Here is a 25,910-nt window from a genome sequence, read left to right on the forward strand (position 1 = left end):
GTTGCTTCTGTCGACACCTCACAGCGATTAAAAGCGTACTGTGTGGAATAGACAGTCTAGAAGGCCGAGGTTACGCGCCGGGCAGGAAGGAAAATCGACAAATCAGTATTGAAGTTGGTTATACAGGTCTTTCAAAGGTTGAGTTATGGCTGGTACCGGTAAGTTTTTGCTTATTGTAAATCTTAATAGCTTCAAATGCAGTGAATATAAATTGTCATGTACAAGAAAGCTTCTCATACTTTGTTCTCTATTATGGATGCCGAGCTTTTGTATGTCCTTGAAATATGGACAAAAGGAAGAAAACTTAAAGTCATACAAGATACATAGGTTAAATTATTACGTACAAATCGTACAATACATTTTACATTTTATGGGATCCAAACAAGTTAATTGTATTTATTATTAATTGTCATTATTAAGTGTAATTAGTTACCACTGCCACCGGTATTTACCTATTTGCAGTGTTAATAAATACAATCATTTGCTTATCTCTTGTGATGTGTGTTTCAGTGGATAACTATAAACTAGGGCAGCTGATTATTGAAGGAAAGACAAAGCAGGTATGGGACTTGCCTGCAGTGCCAGGACACGTCTTGGTCCTGAGCAAGGATCGCATTACAGCCGGAGATGGAGTCAAAGCTCATGACCTGGAAGGGAAGGCTGTCATTTCCAACCAGACCAATGCCAAGGTGTTCGAGATTCTTAACTCTGTTGGTTAGTATCATATTTCTTCATATGTCTTGCCGTGTTCCAGATGTATTTGGCATCATTATTGACGGATGTAATGCTTTAAAAGTAGCGGTAAGCCTCTTTAGGAATATGGCCCTACAGCTGCTGAAATCTGTATGGGCAAAAAAGAATGATAGTATGTAAACATTGGCTTTCTCCTATATCGACGGAGCAGTGTATCACTTATTTCTCTTCTTTGAATGTAATATAATGTACAGTAACTTATATAATGTAAAATTTACTAGTCCCATAGCCTACATACGAAGATTTCAATACTTATAAAAATTTTAATTCTAGTAGCCTACTCATCATTTTCAGTTGAGCTACTAATATTGTAATAAACACAGAACATTCTTCTACTCTTCATCTTTCACCATCTCTGCAGCTCATCTCTGGAACTCTCTACCACAACATGTCGGAGACTGTCGGACATTGTCTAGTTTCAAAAATAAATTAAAATTGCACTTTTTTAATTAGATTCCTTTCAGTTATAAGCCCTTTTCTCTGCCATAGTTTTGTAAAAATATAGGCTATATATTTCTTTTTCCTTCCTTTCCCCTTTTTGTTCTCTTTATCAGCCGATGAATTTATTATCATAGCCTTTTTATCGTGAATTTTATTTAATTTTCGTATTTCTTTTCATTTTTATTATTATTTTATTATATTCCATTTTGATATATTCTTCCTTATGTTTTTCCACATTAACCCTTTGTACTAAATGAGTTGCTTTCACTATATTCCAATGTATTTTACTTTTTTTTTTTCTATTATGGTATTATTTTCATGTTGTTTAGTGTCGATTTTATTATGCTCTTATTATTATTATTATTATTATTATTATTATTATTATTATTATTATTATTATTTTTGTAACATGTTAGTATTCTGAATAATTTCGAGGGAAAAATTGTTCCGGAGCCGGGTATCGAACCCGGGACCTTTGGTTTAACGTACCAACGCTCTACCACTGAGCTACTCGGGAACTCTAACCGACACCGATCCAATTTTTCCCTCTATATCCACAGACCTCAAAGTGGGCTGACAACCGTCAAGCAACCAACTTCGAGTGCACACTAACTCCGTGTGACTTAAATTGTGGTTTTCTGTTGGCGAACAGTGACGTGTATTATGCAAATCAAGATTTTCAGGTATAACTCCCTGTAAAGTTGATTTGAATAATTTCGAGGGAAAAATTGTTCCGGAGCCGGGTATCGAACCCGGGACCTTTGCATGTTAGTATTCTGTTCTTTAACTTTTGTAAAATTTTAACTGCTTGTATACTTTGTGACCTGGTAGAGTGTAAGAGAAGGCCCTATGGCCTTAACTCTGCCAGTATAATAAGGAATTATTATTATTATTATTATTATTATTATTATTATTATTATTATTATTATTATTATTAATATGTTTACTACTTTTTTTGTAGGACTGAAAACTGCGTATGTGAAATCTGCTGGAGAAAAATCCTTCATAGCTCGGAAATGTGAGATGGTCCCCATTGAGTGGGTAACACGCCGTCTAGCAACTGGTTCATTCCTCAAGAGACATCCAGGGGTTCCTGAAGGATTCAAATTCAATCCCCCACTTCAGGAAACCTTCTATAAAGTAAATATACATTTAGGTGTATGTGTATAGTATGTATGAACACAGACCCATATTTATGCAAGGGTCACATGGGCCTGAACCCAAGGCGATTAGCAAATGCTGGGTAACTTTCGGTGCTGGACCCCGGGCTCATTTCACTGGCTAAATAACCTAGATGTTGATACAGCGTCGTAAAAAAATAACCCAAGGCAACAAATTCGTAGGGGCGTCAAAATTTTGGGAAACGAAAAAATATGAAACTAAAAATGAATTTTTGATACTCTCTATTTCGCAGATGCCTGTTTTAGATACTAGCATATGTTAAATTGTTGTTACATGCCACTATTTTACAGTCTCACTGCTAAATGTCTAAGATTTGCATAAATTAGTTGGTGAGGGCAAAACATTTTTTGGGCCCATTGGCGTAGCACTACCAGTACCCAGTGGCGGCTCGTACCTGAAAATAATAGTGTGCTAAAAATATTTTTAGACTCTCCTAATTTTTTAAGGTGAAATCCATCCGTCGACATTTTGAATCGACTTAAAATTGCCTTTAAACACTTTGCTATTTTCAATGTATTTTCTCACTACACTGTCCACGCTGCTTATCAGATTAGTAAGACCTATGAACACACCGAGATTATCTGATGTTTCTATCTCATCGTGGCCACGTAGCGCTAGTTCAGATTTTCCACAAAATTTAATACAATCAATTATTTTCGATAAAATATATCGATTTTTTCGACTTTCTCATTATGTTTCTGTGCTGATTCTTGATAAGCTCTATTAGCTGCGCTGCAATATTTGCGGTTCCAATCGTACAAAAATCAAACAAGTTTATGTTTCTTGCTGTGTGAATGTTTCTTTATATTCATTCAGAGACCAAGATCTTTGACACCTGTCATAGACATGAATCACCGCTACTAAATAGGAGGCAAGGGAAGCAGAACAGAGCATTTCGTATTTCGCATCCACATATCCAGTCACTGTTGTCATAAACTGTTCTGTTAAATTTCCTAGTCTACACATAGTTTTTACCATCCTTTACTTTCTGCACAATATTGGTGTTGGCTGCCCTAGATTTTTAATTCTAATTTAATCTTCTATGGCTGCTTGGAGAAAGCAGTTTTGAGTAATGAATCGATGGAGTTCATCATGATACAACCACAGTCTACTATATACAGTCGCGAAGCTCAATATGTAGTAAAAATGCAAACATGGGTAGTTGCCCACCACAAGGATCGCTACTATCGCCTCATCATCGCAGATCTCTCTCCTAGCAGACGACAAAATATGTTACACTTTCGTTGTCGTGTTCTTTTGGAAAAATTAACACCTTCCTTCCATTATTGAAATATTAAATGCATAAAGTTAATTTATTATTTTAACGAAGTATATTAAATTCCACCATAAACTCGAAGATACCTGCAAGAGATAAGTAATATAATTTTTGTTTGTGCAAAACGAACTGAAATTTACTATAATAGCTTCACTCATTCAAGATTATAGCGATAATTAACTATGAAACCAATAAATATTAATTTGCATTTCCCTTTACAACAATAATAATGGAAATATGAATTAATGGAGTAACTTGCGTGTACCGGTACTTGTAGTGTAGGCTTACGTAGTTAACAAAGTGGGATGAGGTTAAGCAATAATAATCACACCAGAATTGGAAATAAAACATGATCAATAAATTTTATTGTAACAGACTTTTTCTACGTCTCTAGTAAAGCAACAAATAAAAATAACAACAAAATTAACAGCTATAATTAAAAACATATCCCTTGAAAAAAAAAATAAGCCTAAGCAATAATAATCCCACCAGAATTGAAAATAAAACGTGATCAATAAATTTCATTAAAACAAACTTAATTTTTCTACGTCTTTAGTAAAATAACACATAAAAATAATAACAAAATTAATAGCTACAATTAAAAATATATCCTCTGAAAAAAAAAAAGTAGACCTAACCTTTATTTCTCTGGAAATTTAGCAGCCTAAGTGACAGAACTTTAACCGGTATATAATGTCCTTTCGGTTAGACTGAAACATTTCATTGTGAAATTTAAGGATATAATGTATTCTAACAGTCACAAAGTACTTCAAAATTAAGAGTTTTGTTTCTGCGCAGCATTCTTGTGGAAACCCAGGAACCTTTCTGAATCTTTCGGAAATCGGACAAAGGATAACTCTGGCCTCTTTCTCTTACTGTTGCTACAATTTATAGCACTACAAACGTCTCCTCCTTGTCCCATATTATTACTCCAATTATTATATTTTAACCATTAACATTTTCATTGCAACCAATAACGAACATTTCACAAGCATCAATGTGAAATACGCAACGAGCTAGCACTCGATAGAAATACGACACAGTCCAAAGTCGACCATGGACAGTCTATTGTTTCTAGTTGCTAACCTCTTGGAGCGCTTTATCACGAGATTTGCAAAAAAAACACCTCAAGCTTCGCGACTGTATATAGTAGACTGTGATATAACTACAGTATATTTTTTAAACTGTTTATAATCCCAATATTAAAACCTGTCTCTGGATTAACATACACATTAAACTTGAATTATACTAGGCACAAAATATAGACACACAGCAGAATATACATTTAAAATGACCGCAGTATAAAAGATAATGAATCCCATAAACCTGTACACACTGTTTTAAAAGTGAAAAATAATCCCTATTTTAACGGACTCCCGCGAAAAGGTATGCCAACATAGACCCATAACACGTAGATAATAAACTCAGAACTATCTGCTGAGATTATATAAAAGTAAACCTGTTTACAGAAATGTTCAAAAATGTATTTCAATATGATTATATTTATGAAAAACACAAAAAGCAAAGATAAGCTACATATATAAAACGTATTTTCTTTATTTCAAAGTTACATCTTTAGCGGTGTCTAGGCAGCACTGTTCCGTCGACTGCTGCGAACCAAAGAATATAGAAGGGAAGAGAGAAAGTTTCAAGGAGGGGCGAGGTGAAGTGCTATTCTGCGCATGAGCAGACACTGCCAGCCGGGCTAAATTGGGAATTAGCACGTAGAGTAAGGATGGATTCCATTGAGTCTATAGCACCAAATTATCGAAAATAGTGAACTATTATAAGTAGAATTTGTATTATGTGCGTTTTTATTTTTTTTTTTAATGTTATTTCGACGATAATTTTATGGTGTGCTACAGCACGTTAGCACGTAGCTGCCACTGCCGGTACCTAAATGCAGGGCTGTGTATACAAAAACAAATATTGAAATGCTCATGCAAATCTGTAGATACATTCATAGATCATAAAATCAATTTTATATTTTGTGCAGTGAAATATTAAAGATGACTTCGTCTTACAGGATGATGCAAACCACGACCCTCAGTGGTCTGAAGAACAGATTGTATCTGCACAGTTCAAAGTTAATGAGCTTACTATCGGTCAAGACGAAGTGGACATCATGCGGAGAACCACTGTCTTGGTTTTCGAAGTGCTGGAGAAAGCCTGGGCAACAAGAGACTGTGCACTCATTGACATGAAAATTGAGTTTGGTGTAGACTCAAAAGGTACGTAAACTTGTCCATACTCTGAACATCTCGAAGCGAAGGAAGAGTCCACACTTGTGGAATAACGGTCAGCACATCTGGCTGTTAAACCAGGCCCCGGGTTCGAATCCCAGTCCGGGCAAGTTACCTGGTTGAGGTTTTTTCCAGGGTTTTCCCTCAACCCGAAACGAGCAAATGCTAGGTAACTTTCGGTGCTGGACCCCAGACTCATTTCACCGGCATTATCACCTTCATATCATTCAGATGCTAAATAACCTGAGATGTTGATACAGCGTCGTAAAATAACCCAATAAAACAAGCGAAGGAAGACTCTCTTTCATGTGCAGAGTCTTTGTTAGTTAGTAAAGGTAAAGGTATTTATTATATATTCATTCATTTATAGTGTTCTGCCCAAAGGATAGGTCTTTCACTGCAAACCCAGCATTCTCCAATCTTTCCTATTTTTTGGCTTCCTCTTATAGTCTCTGCACATTGATCCATGTATCTTAATGTTGTATATCGTCTAATATCTTCTTCTGCCCCGGACTTTTCTCCTGTTTATCATTCCTTCCAGTTCACCCTTCAGTAGACAGTTTCGTCTTAGCCAGTGACCCAGCCAATTCCGTTTTCTCTTCCTGATCAGTTTCAGCATTAAGCTATTCTTTATTCATCCACTTTTTCTAGCACAACTTCATTTCTTATTCTGTCTGTCCATTTCACACGCTCCATCCTTCTCCATATCCACATTTCAAATGTTTCTATAGTCGCGACGCTGTTATTTCCGGCGTGACTCCTCCTCTTTGCTTACGTCTTAGGAAGTCAAGGCTCTTATAAAGTCTAGGTAGGTGGTATCGTTCGCCATTCTTGTTCTTTCGTTGCTGAACTACCAGACGAGGGATCTATTTGCCACACCGTTAAACGCACTGTAATTTAGCAAATAATTGAGCAGCAAATAACATCCTCATGTGCTTTCTGCGAACCCCAACGAAAGAGCCAAAATGGCGGGCGATTATATATTAAGTATTTATCCAGCCTTAGGAAATGATTTACATCTTCATCAACGAATCACAAGACGCACACGTTTAAATGTAGCCGATCTGCAACGTGATTGGCTGCCGGAAATTAGAGCGACGGGACTATAGTTGTCTTTCTTCATATCTTTGTAATGTCCGTGTTTCTGCCCCATACAATGCCACACTCCACACAAAGCACTTCACTAGTCTCTTCCTTAATAGTGAATTATAGAGAAAATAATTGTATTGTAGAAAACCTGTTCCTTTGTTGTCTCTGTTCACTATAAACTCTACGTTGGACTGAGATTTAAATCAAGATATCCGGTATGAAAAGCCAATAACGTAACCTTTCAGTATTTTTGTCCTAGAGCTCTGTTTACATGTCGAATTATTAATAATAAAGTTATTGTAAACTTCTGTGAGATAGATTATGCTGGTCCACATGTGTGGAGTAACAGTTAGCACGTCTGGTCGCGAAACCAGGTGGCCCGGGTTCGATTCTCGGTCAGGACAAGTTAAGGCTGGTTCACAATTAACCGGGAATGAAAACGAGAAGCAGAGGACGTGAATATGAAAATTTTTGATTCACAATAAACCGAGAAAGTAGACGACTATGTATATCGATATGCATCTCAATAATGATATGTAAAGTCGATATTACGCATTCTGATGTTACTTGTGTATAATTGACCAATGGCGTTCTCTCATGAGTACAAGGCAGCCAACATAAACACAGGTTAACCAACTTCGAAATTTTAACTGAAACATTTCATTAGGTACGGTACTATAAATATGCCCAGCCATCTTTATTATCACAACCTATTTTAAGTCTACCATAACGTAAAATAATTAGAGAAGAAACATTTGTAATAGAACAAAAATGAACACAACAGTAGTTATTGAACTGAAGCGTGAATATGTAGTGTGTAATACAACCAATAAAGTAATAAAGTATGATTCACTTACGATTGCTGTTCAAAGATGCAGCTATTGAAAGCCACGTATTCTCCTTCATTTTCTCATCTTTATACGAGGCGCGCCGCTTATCGTAAACGTGAGGATTTTCCTCAACACTCAATATTAGAATCTCATCAAATAAAACTTGCTCCATGATGCACAGCACAGAACAAAATAATGCATAGGTTATGTCACGGTCTTCTTGCTACAAAATATACGACGACAAAATAGCTTTTAGATGGCAATAGAATGAATCTAGTGGGCTGTGATCGGAAACGTGAACGCCAAAGTTGAAACTTGGCCAACTCTCCGTTCCCGATCCTGGGCTCCAGCAAGCTTTTCGTTAATTGTGAATGCTCACATTTAAATGTACACATTTTAACAGTTTTACCGTTTTCGTTCCGATTCTCGTTTCCGGTTTATTGTGAACCAGCCTTTACCTGGTTGAGGTTTTTCTGGGGGTTTCCCTCAACCCAATATGAGCAAATGCTGGGTAATTTTCGGTCCTGGACCCTGGACTCATTTCACTGGCATTATCACCTTCATCTCATTCAGACGCTAAATAACCTAAGATGTTGATAAAGCGTCGTAAAATAACCTAAAAACACATAGATTATGCTATTGTATATGAAGAATAGTACTGTACTTCGTGAAAATTATTAAAGTACCGTACTTTAGCTAATCTTTTCCTGTTTGAAGAAGAAAAATGATTTAGCCACCGGCATAGCTCTGTCGGCTAAGGCACTTGCCTACCAATCCAGAGTTGCGCTCGGGCTGATTATCTGGTTGGGTTTTTTCCGAGGTTTTCCCCAACCATAAGGCAAATGTCAGGTAATCTATGGCGAATCTCATCGACGCTAAATGAACTCGTAGTTGATATAGCGTCGTTAAATAACCAAGTAAAAAGAAATGATTACATCAGATATGTTCCTCTTAATTTGTATAATGAGAAATATAACAAAAGTCACGTTTGGATGTGACGATAAAATAATTTGATATTGCTGCATCACTCAATGTCATTCTCCCTTATTGACGCGATTTTGTGTTGTATTTGTAACTTAATTTTAGTGTTATGTAATTAATAATCTCTCCTTGAGTTAATTTATGTGAAGACTGATGCTATGAGCTAACGAAAACCCTCAGCAGATAAATAACCATTAGCCACTAACGTCCAAGATCATTGAAATCTTTATCAAACCTAGCAACAGTGACGTCAGACGCATTATCAGTTTAGAAAATATCTGTAACCTTTGACCAGGTCAAATTGAAGGTCAGCGAGAAACCCTAAGCAGAGCAGCAAACAAGATTTTATCTTCTTAATTAAGAGTGTACCACGAAGTAAGCAAGATTCTGCAATGTGTTTATACATTTTGAACATATTGAACACTTATCAGATGTTGAAAATGTGCGTATCTTGTGGCTAAATGATTTTGTAATGCAGTTATATTGTCAGACTCCAAAGCAGCTATTCTATCAATCGTCTCTAAACACACACCTTCATCTCAAACAGCAGAAATAACTAAAATGCTCTCTCAATTAATATCACTCAATAAAAGAATTGTATTCCAATGGATACCATCCCATTGTGGAATCCTGGGAAACGAGAATGCGGATGCTTTAGCAAAGAAGGGCAGCACTGCTACTTACAGACCTGTTACTAAATCTACGTATTACTCTGTGAAGAGATTTATTAAATCTACATACTTACACTGGTGGCCATAATTCTGGAAACGTTTTGTTTTTGTACTGAATTATTAAAACATCTGCATCGATTCACAGATTTATACAATTCAAAATGTTACTCGTGACTGATTCGTTAATTATGGGGTTATAATAAAGGTATTATATTAAATCCTGAATATTTTAACAATAAATAATCATTACTATGTGGGAAATTATGTTCTTGTCGTTTAAGATCTAAATATTAATTTCAGATTTCATTATAATTTCCCATTATTTACTGCAATAAAAACTAGTCCAGTGTTGATTTTAAGATTATTGTTGATCGGTAGAAGCATTGTTGAGCAATGTTAGCATAAAATGTGGACATTATTAGTGTGTTTCTACCAGTTGTCTGACTTAAGATTTCGTTAGGTGAACACCTGATTGCTTTACAACAAACTTTATTGATCATTTTATCACAATGGATGCACGAAAAGACTGAACACCTTCTAGGGCAGTCACACTTCGAGAAGAAGTGCAAGAAAACTTGGTAATGGTGCTACAGTGTCTGGCGTCCAGAAGGTATGGCAGAAGTACAAAGCCACAAAATCTCGTGAAACAACACTTAGGACTAGTAGAAAACCTAAAGTAAGTCCAAGAGATGTGAGGCAGATTTGTCGATTAGCACTGAAAGATCGAAGGAAATCTTCTAAAAAGATACAACAATCTTAAACTCGACAATGGATTAGTTTTTATTACAGTAAATAATGGGAAATTATAATGAAATCTGAAATTAATATTTAGATCTTAAACGACAAGAACATAATTTCCACTTGGTAATTATTTATTATTAAAATATTTAGGATTTAATATAATACCTTTATTATAACCCCATAATTAACGGGTCAGTCACGAATAACATTTTCAATTGTATAAATCTGTGAATCAATACAAATGTTATAATAATTCAGTGCAAAAACAAAAAGTTTCCAGAATTATGGCCACCAGTGTAGACTTCAACAAACAAAATTTGATAACTCAATCCCAAGGGAAAAAATGGAACTCTCTGCATCAAAATCCACAGTTAATTTCCGATTTACCACGAAAATCGTCTGTAGCTGCATTTAGATTGGCAACAGCCCATGATTGTTTGGCCAAACACCTGCATAGAATTGGAATATATCAGTCCCCTAACTGCCCATTGTGCAACTCAAACCAAGAAATGGATTCGGAACACCTCAAAATCTGTGCTTCATTGGCTAGTCATGATAATATCTTTGAAAAATATTGGAGTGCAAGAGATCAATTGACTTTATTGTCAAATGCCTGGCATTAGAAAACAACAACAACATGATTTTGTAAATAAGGCAGTAAAGTAAAGAAGAACTATGTTTTACAGTGCAGACGATACATTTTTCTATCAGTCTTCATCATTGTTTTCTTCTTCTTCTTCTTCTTCTTCTTCTTCTTCTTCTTCTTCTTCTTCTTCTATAAGGATTAGGCCTGGTGGCCTGTTTTGTCTTAAAAGATGATGATGTCTAACCAGTGGGTTCTTTGTCTACTGACATTTCTCCCAACTGGTGTATAATTCAAATTCAAAAGTTTGCTGAATAATCTACTATCTTCCATTCTTTGTATATGAAAATACCAATTCTGTTTTTGGTTTTGGATTTTTTCTGCAAGATTGAAAATATCTAATTGAATATCTTAATTGATGACAAATATATTTGTTTGGTTGCAAAAGGGTATCTGTCGGATACAGGGGGGAGAGCCATTAATCCTTCCCATTGAAGGAACCAACCTGGACAAATACCCAATGTCCCATCCCTACCTTCCCGTGGTGCAGCTGTTAGTAAGCATAATTTTACGAGCTGAACTAAAGGGAGGGGCTACTCATCAATTAGCACGGGTCAGCTTGATGAGTTAATGAGTGAATTTGGTATAATTTTCCTCTTTTCAATACCTAATTCCCTCTTTACCCTTTCCTATCCAGTCCTCTGACTGAACTCTTACTTTCTTCGACCCCGATGGCATTAGGGCATTCGAGGCCTAGGGGTTCATTTCACTTTCCTTCCTCCTCTTTCTACTTTTCTGTTCCTAGTGCTGACCTGCTATGGCACTAAAATCGTCCTCCAGTGGCTTAAGGAGGGAAAGCTGGTGATCAACAAGATCTCCCAGCTAGGTCCAATGGACCCGTCGACCAACAGCAGGTGTGGTCCTCCAGACATTCTGGGGGTTGTGTGTGGATAAAGTAGCCACCAAAACGTTAAAATATGGTGTTTACTTAAATCGGCTACAACTTGTCATTTTTTGCCCATTGTGCAACTCAAACCAAGAAATGGATTCAGAACACCTCAAAATCTGTGCTTCAGTAGCTGACCATGATAATAGCTTTGAAAAATATTGGAGTGCAAGAGGTCAAATGACTTTATTGTCGAACGCCTGGCATTAGAAAACAACAACAACAACATGTTCATTTCCTCTATGATCAAAAAGTTTGTAACCAGCAACACTATGGTGAAACTTCATTTTGTTTGTTTCAATTTTTCTTTTAGTTGATCAAATCAAAGACCAATTTTCACATCCATCTATACTAATAATAAATCTGTAGCCGAAATTTTTCTGGTAATTTTCGATTTTCCAAAAATAATTGGTCCTAACATATATAATTAACCACCCTGAAACCGAAAATCGCTTTTTTGAAATTTTTGTTTGTTTGTATGTCTGTCTGTCTGTCTGTCTGTATGTTTGTTTGTTACCTTTTCACGTGATAATGGCTGAACCGATTTCGATGAAAATTGGAATATAAATTAAGTTCGTTGTAGCTTAGATTTTAGGCTACATGGCATTCAAAATACATTATTTAAAAGGGTGGTTATAAGGGGGCCTGAATTAAATAAATCGAAATATCTCGCTTATTATTGATTTTTGTGAACAATGTTACATAACAAAAGTTTCTTTAAAAATGATTTCTGATAAGTTTTATTCTTTGAAACATTTTGATAGGACTGATATTTAATGAGATAAATGAGTTTTAAAATTAAAATAACTGCCATCTAAGGCGGTGTATTGAAATAAAAAACAAATGACTTCGTCTATAAGGGGCCTTGGACACAACAATCTAAAGCCATGAAAGATAGCCTACAGACAATGTTTCTGTGTTTTATGAAGTAATATCGGAAGCTGAATTAACCGATTTGTATAATTAATTATTATTTCATCATTGGAAGGTGTAGTTTCTCTGGATGGACATAATGCTATAATGTTATTGCAGTAACTTGTGAGTGAATTGAGGACAGGTAAGATTAAAATAGCTTCTTATGCACAGAAAACTTGATAGGTTATTCTGTATATTCATTTCCTGTATTTCTTATAATAATGTTTATGAACATATTCATTTTTATCTCAGAGAATTAACGAACAACAAGAGTGTATTGATTTAGTATGCAGTAATAGTATGTTAGCTTAGCAATCCATTATTTTATAATTCAAATTTTAACTATGCTCAATTGAATCGTGTTAAAATACATAAAATATATATGCAATAAATGCAATGCAAAAAAATTGGGTAATGACCCAAGCAGATTATGTTGCGCTGTTGTAAAAGCTGTTCCTCCTGCGATTCAAGAGCTCCCACAACAAATTAAAAACTTTCTAATTCGAGTACATCCGTTATCAACACACTTTTTACATAATATAATATAATATAATATAAACATAATAATAAATCTGTAGCCAAAATTTTTCTGTTAATTTTCGCTTTTCCAAAAATAATTGGTAATAACAATTAAGAAACATGTTAAAGGAATTGTCATTGCACCAAATGAGTGGTCTCTGGATCAAAATGATCGCATTTTAATATTTTAAATACAATTTAAATTAAGTAACATATTAAACGATTTATCCTTCTATCAAACACGAATGTTCCCTGGATCAAATGTCCTATTTTAATTATGTATTTACTTTATATTTATTTCTAACGGGTGCAGAGGAGCGCACGGGTACGGCTAGTATGTTAATAAAGGAACTGCTAGTGTTTTGTAAAAATTTCTTTAGAGTCCTTCGAATTGTGCCACACAATTGTTGGAATCTTACTTATTTACGGGTTATAGAGAACCTGGAGATTCATTGCCACCATCATTTTACAGTTTGAGGTATGCTATTTTCTATATAATGATAAAGTATTGAAACTAATTCATTACAGCCAAAGTACGGTACTCGTTAGAGCTCAAGAACGATTCCATTACTAAATCAAATAGTTCAAAAATGGCCCTATTACTGTAATGGGACCCTTCGTGACAGTGGCGGCTCATGATAAAATATTATGTGTGTTCACAATTTTGTGTTCCAAAATCGAAGAGAATTTGAAATCATACATTTCTAGCCTAATATGAAATGTTATGATTCCAATGTTTCACTGTCGAAAAAACCGTATATAAATTCAAAACAACATATAATAATAATAATAATAATAATAATAATAATAATAATAATAATAATAATGAAACCTAGTCTTTTTATTTCTAATTTTTCCTGGAAAGCCAGTTTACCCAGTTCTTTACTATTCAAAATTACTTGAACAGAGTTCATTGTTTACGTTTGTTAAAAATGAATACATAAAACAATTTACGAAAGTGTGTGTTCAGTAATATACTTTATTTTGATTCACAACACACTGATACACTATAGCCTATACCAGTACTGTAATCCCATTCGCATAGATTGATTACTATAAATACATGCCAGTAAATATTATTCTTAAATAATATACACCACCATATAGATATTTAAATTCATACCACCATCACATTCAGCCAGCACGTGTTTGAAAGCCAAATTATAACACTGAAGTATAGTAATTCACAAACTACACTCTCGTAGCAGCACTGTACACACATAAGTAAACGTTCCGACAGTGAGATGCTGACACCTGCAGGCTAAAATACAGACTATTAAATTTCTTCCTCGAGATATAGCACGTAAACGATAGGCATCGATGCACCTGACATCTGTAGGATAGATTCACTGTTCACTTAACGCTTTGTGCTCTTGACGAGTCATAAGCGGCCAGTGAAGGACAATTTTCTCACGCACATGCGTGAAATTCCTGTAACCTTCTTGAAAAGAGCACGGCTTGTACGTGAACGGATGTTGCCAAGTTTACATAAGTTTATGGAAGATGTGGGAAGTTTAAAATACTCGATCCTGATATTATACATCTCCACTACGCCAATACGGTATTAAATAATAAAACTAGACGTGCATTAATGGAAACAAGGTGTTCACGTGCTCTTGTGCTCTTATTGACGCACCGCCACTGCTTCTTGAAATGTCCGGTATTTTTAGGTGCCATTTGCGTAGTGTTGGGTATTCCTTTCCATACACAGATGTCCCTCTATATTACGAACACAAAATCAGGATAAAATGAAAAATGTGTCAGTTGGGTCCTTATTGAAGTACCCTATTCAATTACTTTGATACAACTTTGCTTAAAACTGCACCCAAAGAAATGCAGAATTTGATATTTGTCTTCAGGTGAGATTCTGGTGGCTGACGTGATTGACAGTGATTCGTGGCGGCTTTGGCCATCTGGAGACAAAAGACTGATGAAGGACAAGCAGGTGTACCGCAACTTGAGCACAGTGACCAAGGAGGACTTGGACACGGTGAAGCGCAACTTCAAGTGGGTGGCAGACCAGCTCGACCACCTCACACCACGCACTAATTCTCTTGTAAGTCATTGTGCTAGTGCATATTTAGGCTTAAACAGCAATTAAAATTTCACTTACAGTTGGCCTTTCTTGTTGAATGTGTCACACTGGAGTTTTTGTTTGTTTACAATGTCTTAATAGTCCCAGGAGGTACCAGGTTTAGAGTCAGACCTGGGAGTAATTAGGAAGAAACCAGAGAGATGATTATCAAAGCCTTAGAGACCATAAATTGGGAAAAGGTAGGATTCTTGTTGAGTTATTGTGCCAATGATAAAAAAAAATAGTATTTAAATTGGTTACCTTTATCATCTTCTTTAATAAAGCATTTCTCTGTATTTTGCGGAACTGTTACATTTCTGTCATTTGGTCACCATTACCTCATTGCGGAAACAGGGTATATTATAGGATGATGATAGGATTTGGTGGCAGAAGATGTACACAACAAGAGGTATGCACACTTTTTAACTAAACTCACCCAAATCAGCCACCTATTTCTCAGTCAACTATGTATGTATGTATGTATTTATTCACACTGCAAATGGGTATATACCCGGTGGCAGTGGTAACTAATTACACTCAATAATGACAATTAATAATAAACACAACTAATAAAAAAACAATAATTAATAATAATGATAAATAATAATAATATAATAATAACAAGGAGCACCCTAAATTAAATGAAGCATGATCACTTAAAATAACATTTAAAGTAAATCTAATTTCTATCTTAATCCTAAGTTCGAACTAAGACCCACGAGTGTGACAGGTTTATACCTGCACAAGTACCTTTCGGCACTACACTAATTTCGCTGTCAACTCACTCACTGCACTGATTCTATCCTGATTTCACTGACACCAACACACTTCACTTACACAATAGACTTCACTGACACAACACACTTCCTTACTGATAGAACACTTCAAATAACAAGATATCAATTACACCCTTTAAATAGTGTGTATAATATAATACCTCTATTAGTAAAGTCCTTAAGCCTATAAGTAGAATAGAAGCGAAATTCAGAGAACATGGCCATGTCAGACATAAAAAAATCATTTTCTGTTATAATTATCTTTGCGTTATGTTGATTTCATCAATAAAACTGTTTTCATAAAACAGGTACTAACATAACATATCGACAATAAAATTGTTACAATAATACTTATGTAGAAAACAAATGAAATACTACATAAAAAAAATGCCCTTTCAGATTAATACATTATGCAACGAGCCTATAATGGTAGTAATTAAGACGCGAGTTTCATAATTTTCATATGAGCATCTTAATTAACATTATAGGCAAGTTTCATACGACTTTTTATGCTCGACCACATTTCTAAATTAAATTATTCATAAGTATTCATGTTATGGTTATGTAAGTGAAGAGCGGAACTGACCTGAATTGTGAGATGAGCGCAGATGCGAAAGTATTGATTTTTTCCGAGGCACGAATGTGATTGACCTTGATATAATCTAGAGAATAACATGAAGATTAGTCTTGATATAACCTGAAAATTGATTTAGAATTGAAAAACGAGATGACAAATTGAATTTATTTGAATATTATTTACAAATAACGCTAATTATTATAGTAACAGAACATAACCTTCTGCGACAATATTGGATTTCCAGCCTCCGTGACTTTTCGCTAATTGTCTTTCGATTGCATATCCAAGAATAATCAATACTTGCGGTTTCATAATGGTACAATGGTGATTTCTCATTGGCTGAACAATTGAATTATAATGAATAGGTGTACTTTAATGAGGTGCATTAAAGGGCTACTACCAGATGTATAATTACTACATTTCGGCATGGTCGAGCATAAAATATTATAAAAACTATAGGCTGCCTTTTAAAAATGTTCTCGATGACATAATAACACGCACAATAATAGTAGCAAAAACTTTTGTTTCCATAAAAATATTCGTTTCTAAATACAGGGTTTGACGTATCTCAGCTTTTTGTCCAAAATTCTCTCATTCAGTTTTAATTACACTTGTTACTTTTGAAAGCCCTTTATACCTAAGTTTTAATCCAGTCGATTCCCAACAGCATACATCTTCGTTTACAGTACAGACCTGGCTTCCTGTTCTGTATGTGGCTGACCAGGTTCCTGTTCTAGGTGACTCAAGCACATTGTATTATTCTCTCTTTCTTGGAAAAGTTATCACATTCGACATAATCAAAATTTGTTACCTGCCTAACATTCTTATTGTGAACTGCTATTTAATTAATACATTCCTTTAAAATCCGTAATTTTTTTCATCCTAATTCACTAAAACTTTTAATGTGAATGTTCGTTCATACAGTTCAGTTATTTATTTAATTGGCAATTTTCAAGCTGCTGTTTTCTTTATCAGGCTGTAGTGTTGATGGGTTCACCATCTGATGAAGACTACTGCAAGAAGATCGCCAAACACTGCAAAGAACTGGGTGTGCCATGTCAATTAAGAGTAACATCTGCACATAAGGGCACAGAAGAAACTCTTAAGATTGCGGCAGAATATGAAGGTATGTTTTACTTATCACTATTCTTTTAAATTCTAGATGGGATAAAACCACACATTTAATTTTCATTAATAGTCTAAGAATCTCTTGTCTCACTTGATATACCCATATGCATGCATATGTACAGTATATAAAATGCCCACTGGCTGATGAGTTTGTGTCTGAAAGATTCTGTTCCTACAGCCCCACTACTTTACAAACACTGCTGTTTGAAGTTGGTGATTTGACTGATGTAAAATGAATAATTTTTGCCAGGATGAGGTCTCATTTTAACTGCAGGTGTTAATACCTAGAAGTGTTGAGATCTTCAATATCTTAACATAACCAATTCTAGTCGTTTAGTGTATTAATAGTATTCTCATTAATCCACTCGTTCAGGCATTGAAGAATTTTCTACCCTTTTCCATGAAAATAATTTTAGTGCAAACACTCGTGATGCCCCACTTCGATTACTGTGATATTCTGTTTACTGCCCTAAGCGTTACTTCGGCGCAGAGACTGCACCGTTTTCATAATATGTGCGTCCGTTTCGTCTGCAATATTCGCCGGGCTGATTACGTAACACCATCCCTCGAAATGTTGTCATGGTTCTGACTAGAAGATCGTAGAAATATCCACTGTCTTTCCCTTCTCTTTCACATATTGCATTTCTCCACTCCTGTCTATCTTGCGTCTCATTTTCAAAATTTATCCACCCATCATAACTTAGACACACGATCACAACACTCCTCAATATTATCCATTCCCTCCCACCGAACATCCTCATATTCATCTTCTTTCACTGTAGCTGTTCCTCGGCTTTGGAATTCCCTACCGAGTAATGTCAGGGACTGTCAGACATCAAACCAATTTAAGAATAGACTAACGAAATATTTTTCTAACAATAATAGCTCTTTCAGGTTTGTCAATGTTTAATGGTTTTATTTATATATATACTGTATATATATATATATATATATATATATATATATATATATATATATCACAGAATAAATATTTAAATTATCTCATTGTTATTATCATTATTATTATTACTAGCTGTACCCGTGCGCTCCGCTGCAACCGTTAGAAATAACTATAAAGTAATTACATAATTAAAATAGGACATTTGATCCAGGGAACATTCGTGTTTGATAGAAGGATAAATCGTTTATTATGTTACTTAATTTAAATTGTATTTAAATAATTAAAATGAGATCATTTTGATCCAGAGACCACTCATTTGGTCATAAAAATTATTTTAGGAAATACAGGAAAAGAATGTACAGAATAGTCTATCAAGTTTTCTGTGCATAAGAAGCTATTTTAATCTTACCTGTCCTCGATTCACTCAGAAGTTACTGTAATAACATTATAGCATTATGTCCATCTAGAGAAACTACACTTTCCAATGGTGAATTAATAATTAATTATACAAATCGGTTAATTTAGCTTCCGATATTACTTCACACAAACACAGAAACATTATCTGTAGGCTATCTTTCATAGCTTTCGATTGTTGCTGTCCAAGGTCCCTTATAGACGAAGTCATTTGTTTTTTATTTCATTACACGGCCTTAGATGGCAGTTATTTTAATTTTAAAACTCATTTATCTCATTAAATATCAGTCCTATCAAAATTTTTCAAGGAATAAAATTTATCGGAAATTATTTTTAAAGAAACTTTTGTTATGTAACATTTTTGACAAAAATCAATAAGCAAGGTATTTCTATTTAATTCAGGCCCCCTTATAACCCCCCTTTTAAATAATGTATTTTCAGTGCCATATAGCCTAAAATCTAAGTTACAACGAACTTAATTTATATTCCAATTTTCATGGAAATCCGTTCAGCCATTATCGCGTGAAAAGGTAACAAACATACAGACAGACATACAAACAAAAATTTCAAAAAAGCGATTTTCGATTTCAGGGTGATTAATTATATATGTTAGGACCAATTATTTTTGGAAAATCGAAAATTACCAGAAAAATTTCGGCTACAGATTTATTATTAGTATAGATTATCATCATCATCATCATCATCATCATCATCATCATCACTATTTCTTACCAATGTTTATTATTGTCACACTAACATTACTTATCCAACTTTCATTATTTACTTTCATGTTGTTTTATGGTCTAGATATTAATGTAATAACTATGTAACCAATTGTATTCAATTAGAATTAGAGTCTGGCTGGGCGGAAGAGAAGGTTTGCCGGCCTTAGCTCTGCCAGATAAAATAAATAAATTATTATTATTAATATGGAAAATCTCGTCAGCACATGTGTGTGTAAGGGTTTTTAAGTAGAGAGTTGTGGAAGTCGTAAGAGAACAGTGCCCAAGAGGGACAGATAGGTTTGTCGAATTTTGATTGAAGAAACTGTTTTATATTGCCAGGTTCCACAGAGAAGGTGGTGTTCATCGCTGTTGCTGGAAGAAGTAATGGTCTTGGGCCTGTTCTTTCGGGAAACACCTGCTTCCCAGTTATTAACTGCCCACCTGTCAAACCAGAAAATGTCACTCAAGATGTCTGGTCTTCTCTCAATGTGCCATCAGGTAATTACACATTTGTCTCAAGTTTGAAGTTCATGAAACAAGTCTAATAAATAATTAAAAGAAAGGAAACGGATGAATGTGTAAAATTTTTCTGCATTCATATGTAAAATTTAATGGAGATTCGGAATATGTAAGTCTTAAAATACATTAGGTACTAGAGAAGGAAGCGAGACTAACAGCGCCCGCAAAGCTGAAAATCCGCATGACAATGTTGTATTACGTCGCACCCTTGACTTAATGACTTCCGAGTCTTCCGAGACTCGATATTGATCAACTCCCTTCGAGCAGCCTTCAATTGCCACAGTTGTTTATACCTGACTGAACTTTTATCTACTTTGGACACTGTTATGTATGAGTATGTATAAACAATCAAGTAGCCTATTTGAAACATCATCTCTACCTTTCAGTGTATAATAATCCTTTCCCCAGTCTTTATTTAATTACTAGGCTCTTATTAAAAGGCTAGGAATTTTCTTTTCATATGTTTAAGATCAACTGTGCAATCTCAAGTAAAAAGATATTAATGTCATGTTTCTTGTTTCTTAGAAATGCAAATTTATTTGAGAATTGTTTTTTTTTCTCTTTATATAACCATAGGTAATATCATACAATAGAACCAGAACATTTTGATAACTAAGATGCTGTTCTGTTTTCTCTTTTTTGTCTCATTTAAACGTTTATAATGTTATTTATTTCAGTGATGTATGTTATTCAAAGTTACGAAATCTTTCCACGCTGACCAAATGATATTTCGAGAATGATGAGCGAGACTCGAAGCGCACAAGAGTTACGAGACGAGACTCGAAAGACAAATGCAACGAACACAGCGAGCGAGAGCGACAGTTAGTTTTGTTCATCTCTAGTAGGTACCGTTTAAAAAAAAATAAATAAATAAAATTTGCAGTCACTCATTGGTATGCGTGAATAACTTTTTTCGAACACTGGTTTCATTTTGCATGGTTTATCTCAAACAGCTTTTGTATAATTATTATTATTATTATTATTATTATTATTATTATTATTATTATTATTATTATTATTATTATTATTAAAATTTAAGACATTATGAATAATATTCCATATTTAATGAATACTTTATATTTTTATCTCGAACTTTTTCCAAAATATGAAATTTTGTGGAATTAATTTACTTAATTGTATGCAATAGCTGATAAGAATGCAGAATAAATATGTGAAATGCCTGTTATTATTCGGTTGAGGAACGTTTGTCATCCATTCTGCTCTCAAAACAAGTTTAAAGTTAGAATTTATAAGAAAGTTATATTATCAGTTGTTCTGTATGGTTATGAAACTTGCACTCCCACTTTGAGAAAGGAACAGAGACTAAGGTTGTTCGAGAATAAGGTGCTTAGGAAAATATTTGGGACTAAGAGGGATGAAGTTGCAGGAGAATGGAGAAAGTTACATAACACAGAACGACACGCATTGTATTCTTCACCTGACGTAATTAGGAAAATTAAATTCAAATATTTGGTGGGCAGGGTATGTAGCACGTATGTGCGAATCCAGAAATGCATATAGTGTGTTAGTGGAAGGCCAGAGGGAAGAAGACCTTTGGGTAGGTTGAGACGTAGATGGGAGGATATAGAATGGATTTAAGGGAGATAGGATATGATGCTAGGGACTGGATTAATCTTACTCAGGATAGGGACTGATGGCGGGCTTATGTGAAGGCGGAAATGGACCTCTGGGTTCTCTAAAAGCCAGTAAGTAAGTAATAGCTGATAAGTGACTTATGCTAAAGAATTTAACTGTAGGCAGTTAAACAGTAAACTAGATACTAAAGCAACTGTTTACTTATGCCCAAAAATAATGCTAAATGTCTTACCATTGGGAGAGATCATTAAGTGGAATTCTTGCATCACAGGTCGAGGTACTTTCTTTTCAGGACTGGGCTGTACGACTGTTGTGTACCCTGAGTCAGCCGCTCTGGCAGCAGCCCAAGTGCACGCCCTGCACGACCACATCATCTGGTCCAGGCTGCGTGTGAAGCAGCTCAACAACTTCATCTCCCTCAAGGTGGCAGATAAGATGATCCGCAACATGCAGGTCTAATTCTTGCGATGGAAACTCATTTACAAAGGTCTTACTTGTATGTCCAATTTCACGAATCTTCACTTAAAATTACTCAATTTCTATATTCTGTATCTACCACCAGTATAACAACAGAGTCCTTAGTACCAATAAAAAAAATTGCTTAAGTATTAAAGTCACAATCACCGTGCTATCTAATTACCATGGATACGTAGTTACTCCGTGAAATGAGCATTCAAATTTAAACAGTGAACTGGTGTAAGCAATGCTCATCCAGATCTGAATCTCTCAAACAATAATACCAAAGTCTAATATCTTGATAATGCTAGGGTTAGTTACTTGTTGCTACCTCTAATAAGAATGACACCAAACAATGGCTCCTTTACCTGAAAATGACACTCATATAGTGAACATGTAATGTGTAGAAGATTTCACGATTAGTTTTCTGTTTGCAATTTTCAGTTTTGTGTTAGATCTTAAATTGAAGATGTCCTGATGGAGAGAAATAAAGGACAGTGTCATCACTCAACTGCTAATGAGAAATATCTTAGGATGTCATATCCGCATATACAGGGTGATTCACGAGGAAAGGTAAAAAATTTAGGATACGATATCTTAGGCCATTTTGAGTGAAAAAGTTCATGTGAACATAGGTCCGTTTTCGAACGATGGCAGAGCTAGATGCATTTTTTTTATAAAACGTCTCGCCCCAATGTGAATCAGACATTACCATGTGCTGCTGACGTGAGACGAGGTCAAGGTCGCAATGAATGACGTAACATTGGAATCTGCATTGTGAGCAATGTAGATAAGAGAAACAAACTGGGTGGTGGGGCATTACAAATGTCCCAACAAATACGCTATCACTTATCAGTTCACAGCATTTCAGTCAGCTACCTACAGTACAGTAGTTATACAGGTACAGTTATCGGAAGTGTTAAGTTGTGTTTTTCAAGATGCCTTATAAATTTTCGACTGCAGAATACGCCAATATTGTGTATGTTTATGGTTTGTGCAATGGAAGTACCTTGTGTGCCATCGCTGAATATGAACGACGCTTTCTGAACAGAAGGGTACCATATCGAAGAGTATTTACTGTCTATGGGGTTGGATGAAGGACTTGGTATAGCAAAGGAACGGGGAAACGAGAGAGGCGCCAATCGACCGTATTTTGGATGCGGCATAAGAACAGCCACGAGCAACTCTCCCGAGAAATGAGTGTGATTCACGCCCGAGCGCAACAGTGCATTGAAGCAGAAGGAGGTACCTTTCAAAATGTGCGAAAACATAGACTCCGACATCTAGAATATTGGGTATGTATGCATACGTGAATATAAACTTTAAATTTGTCCGTTATCTGTCTCTAAATGCGAGTTAGTACAATGGAATCTCAGAAGTTATTGTGAAATCAAAGAACCATATCTCCGTAACCGTTCGAAAAGGACCTATATTCATATGAAGTTTTTGATTCAGAATGACTTCAGAATTCACATCCTAAATTTTTTACCTTTCCTCGTGAATCACTCTGTATGTGTACAAGATGGGTGTCAGTATTTTCATAACTTTCAGTTAGCGTCGTTGGTACAACAGTTCTCTCATTACTAATGATTCCTCATGTTGACTGACACATGGAGAGTTTACAAATGTGAGATGCTCAATGTTAAAGGCAGTTTCTTTCCATGGTAAAAGATACTGTAAACAATCAATATTACGCTTAATAATTACGTCCAGAATTAAGTGCAATAAATTGAAAGCAAATTTGATGCAGAAATATGCATTCAGCTTATGATTTATTGCATTTAGGTCTGGCACACAAATTAATGTAAAAATTATTACAATGCTGTAATAAAATGTTTATATGATGTTTGATCATATATATTTTTAGAATGTTTGTATGTAATTTTTATACCAATGTTACAAATAGATAATTTCATATGAAGTTGAATTTATTTTTTTACTTCCTCTATTGCATACAATGTTTTTTTTTTTTTTTTTTTTATCCAATGCCACCAAGTTGTCTTTTCGACATTTCTGGTCTTCTCTCCTGGCCATGGCTTAGTTGTAACCCACTTCTGAGGTTGGTGCGCCTGGAAGGCAGAGTTACATTACCCCGATGATGTGATAGGATGATTATGATAATGTGGTGCCAGGAGAGGTCTTAAATCTAAACTTAACCTAAATTCCAGACCATGGACGAACACAAGAATAATCCCCTTTAAGGAAAAATTCCTGTGCTCTAACCAGGAATCGAACCCGGGACCTCATGAACTATAGCCAGAAGCTCTGACCATTAGACCATGAGGCTGGCCTGCTATGAAATGTTTCACATAAAATAATTTTTTTCTGGAAAAGAAAGCAAGAACGAATGAAATAATTGTATTAAACTGTTTTGTTTGAAATATTTACAAAAATAATCCCCTAAATTCAATGACACTACTTATGGTTCACCCTGTATATATCATATCCGTTGATCTATTTTATTTTATTTTATTGGGTTATTTTCATACAATGTGATGTTGCAGAAAAATCGATTTAGAGCTGCTCTCGGGAATATTGATGCTTGATTTCAGCATCAGGGTGTTTCACAATTATAGGTACAAACTACAGGAGTGACTAGGACAGTGAAACAGACAAAAAGTCGTCATAAACACAGGTCTGGAAGCCAACAGTTTCTGAGATATGTCATCATTGTCATCACTGTGGCCACCAACTGAATACTACACCTCGAACATTTGCAACCTCATTTATCTGGCAGACATAATGTTCGTTCATGCCTCCATTTTTTGCAACATGAACTACGCGACATTTTGGATGATGCGTCTCTTTGGGAAAGGCTGCTGCCTGCCTTATGGTAAATGGCGGTCATATTGAGCACATGTTAAACTCTTTCTTCGTTCAGTACATGTTGGATGTTATGTTGTCCCAGAGAACCTGTACTGACGAGACAATAAAACATCATAGATTTCTGAAACTGCTGGTTTCAAAACCTATGTTTATTATGACATTTGCCGGGCAAATTGTAAAACAGCGAACGCTAAGCTCCGCCCACGACCCCTTTCCACTTTTCCCCTACAAGCTCACCCCACACTCTAGCAGGAAAGAGTGGAAATAGGGGTTTAGGGTGGTCATTCATTCATTTATTTTATTCCATAAATCTTACATGAGCAATGAAGCTTTAAGGTGTGGAACAAGTAAAAAATTGTACAATATTACAATTACAATTTTTACAATTTTGTGCAATTTTTTACATTTTGGCGAGATGTAGTGAGATGAGGTGAGGTCCGAGGATTCGCCAAAATATTACCCGGCATTTGCGTTTTGGTTGGGGGAAACCTCGGAAAAACCCCAACCAGGTAATCAAATCAAAGGGGGGTGACATCTAGTGGAGGAAAGTGGAACAAAAAGAGTGAATGCGGCATCTACGAAGCAAAAGAGGAACTTTGTCCTGTTTCCCTTTCTAGCTCTCCTCTCTTCCTTGCTTCATGTCTCTCCTTTTTTTTTTTTTTTTTTTCTTATGACCTTGCAGAGGGTAGTATTAGATCCGGTGATCTTCCTAACAAAACGCACACACGCTTTTCGGTCATGCTTTAGA

At 35.3% G+C, this 25,910-nt stretch overlaps 1 protein-coding gene across 1 annotated transcript; it reads left to right on the plus strand.

Annotated features, from left to right (window-relative positions):
• Nucleotides 1-24,263, plus strand: Paics (PAICS bifunctional enzyme). Its single transcript, XM_069846253.1, has 8 exons — nt 1-158; nt 511-714; nt 2,156-2,334; nt 5,679-5,883; nt 15,030-15,226; nt 17,573-17,723; nt 20,105-20,263; nt 22,173-24,263. The coding sequence occupies exons 1-8, from the start codon at nt 146-148 to the stop codon at nt 22,337-22,339; spliced, it is 1,275 nt and encodes a 424-aa protein (XP_069702354.1). The 5' UTR covers nt 1-145; the 3' UTR covers nt 22,340-24,263.
• Nucleotides 24,264-25,910: the final 1,647 nt, after the last annotated feature.

This window comes from Periplaneta americana, chromosome 14, assembly GCF_040183065.1.
Source record: "Periplaneta americana isolate PAMFEO1 chromosome 14, P.americana_PAMFEO1_priV1, whole genome shotgun sequence".
Lineage (NCBI taxonomy): Eukaryota > Metazoa > Arthropoda > Insecta > Blattodea > Blattidae > Periplaneta > Periplaneta americana.

Coding starts and splice junctions, on each gene's coding strand:
- Paics (XM_069846253.1), top strand. Junction 17,724..20,104: donor GATTGCGGCAGAATATGAAG/GTATGTTTTACT, acceptor TTATATTGCCAG/GTTCCACAGAGAAGGTGGTG. Junction 20,264..22,172: donor TTCTCTCAATGTGCCATCAG/GTAATTACACAT, acceptor CTTTCTTTTCAG/GACTGGGCTGTACGACTGTT.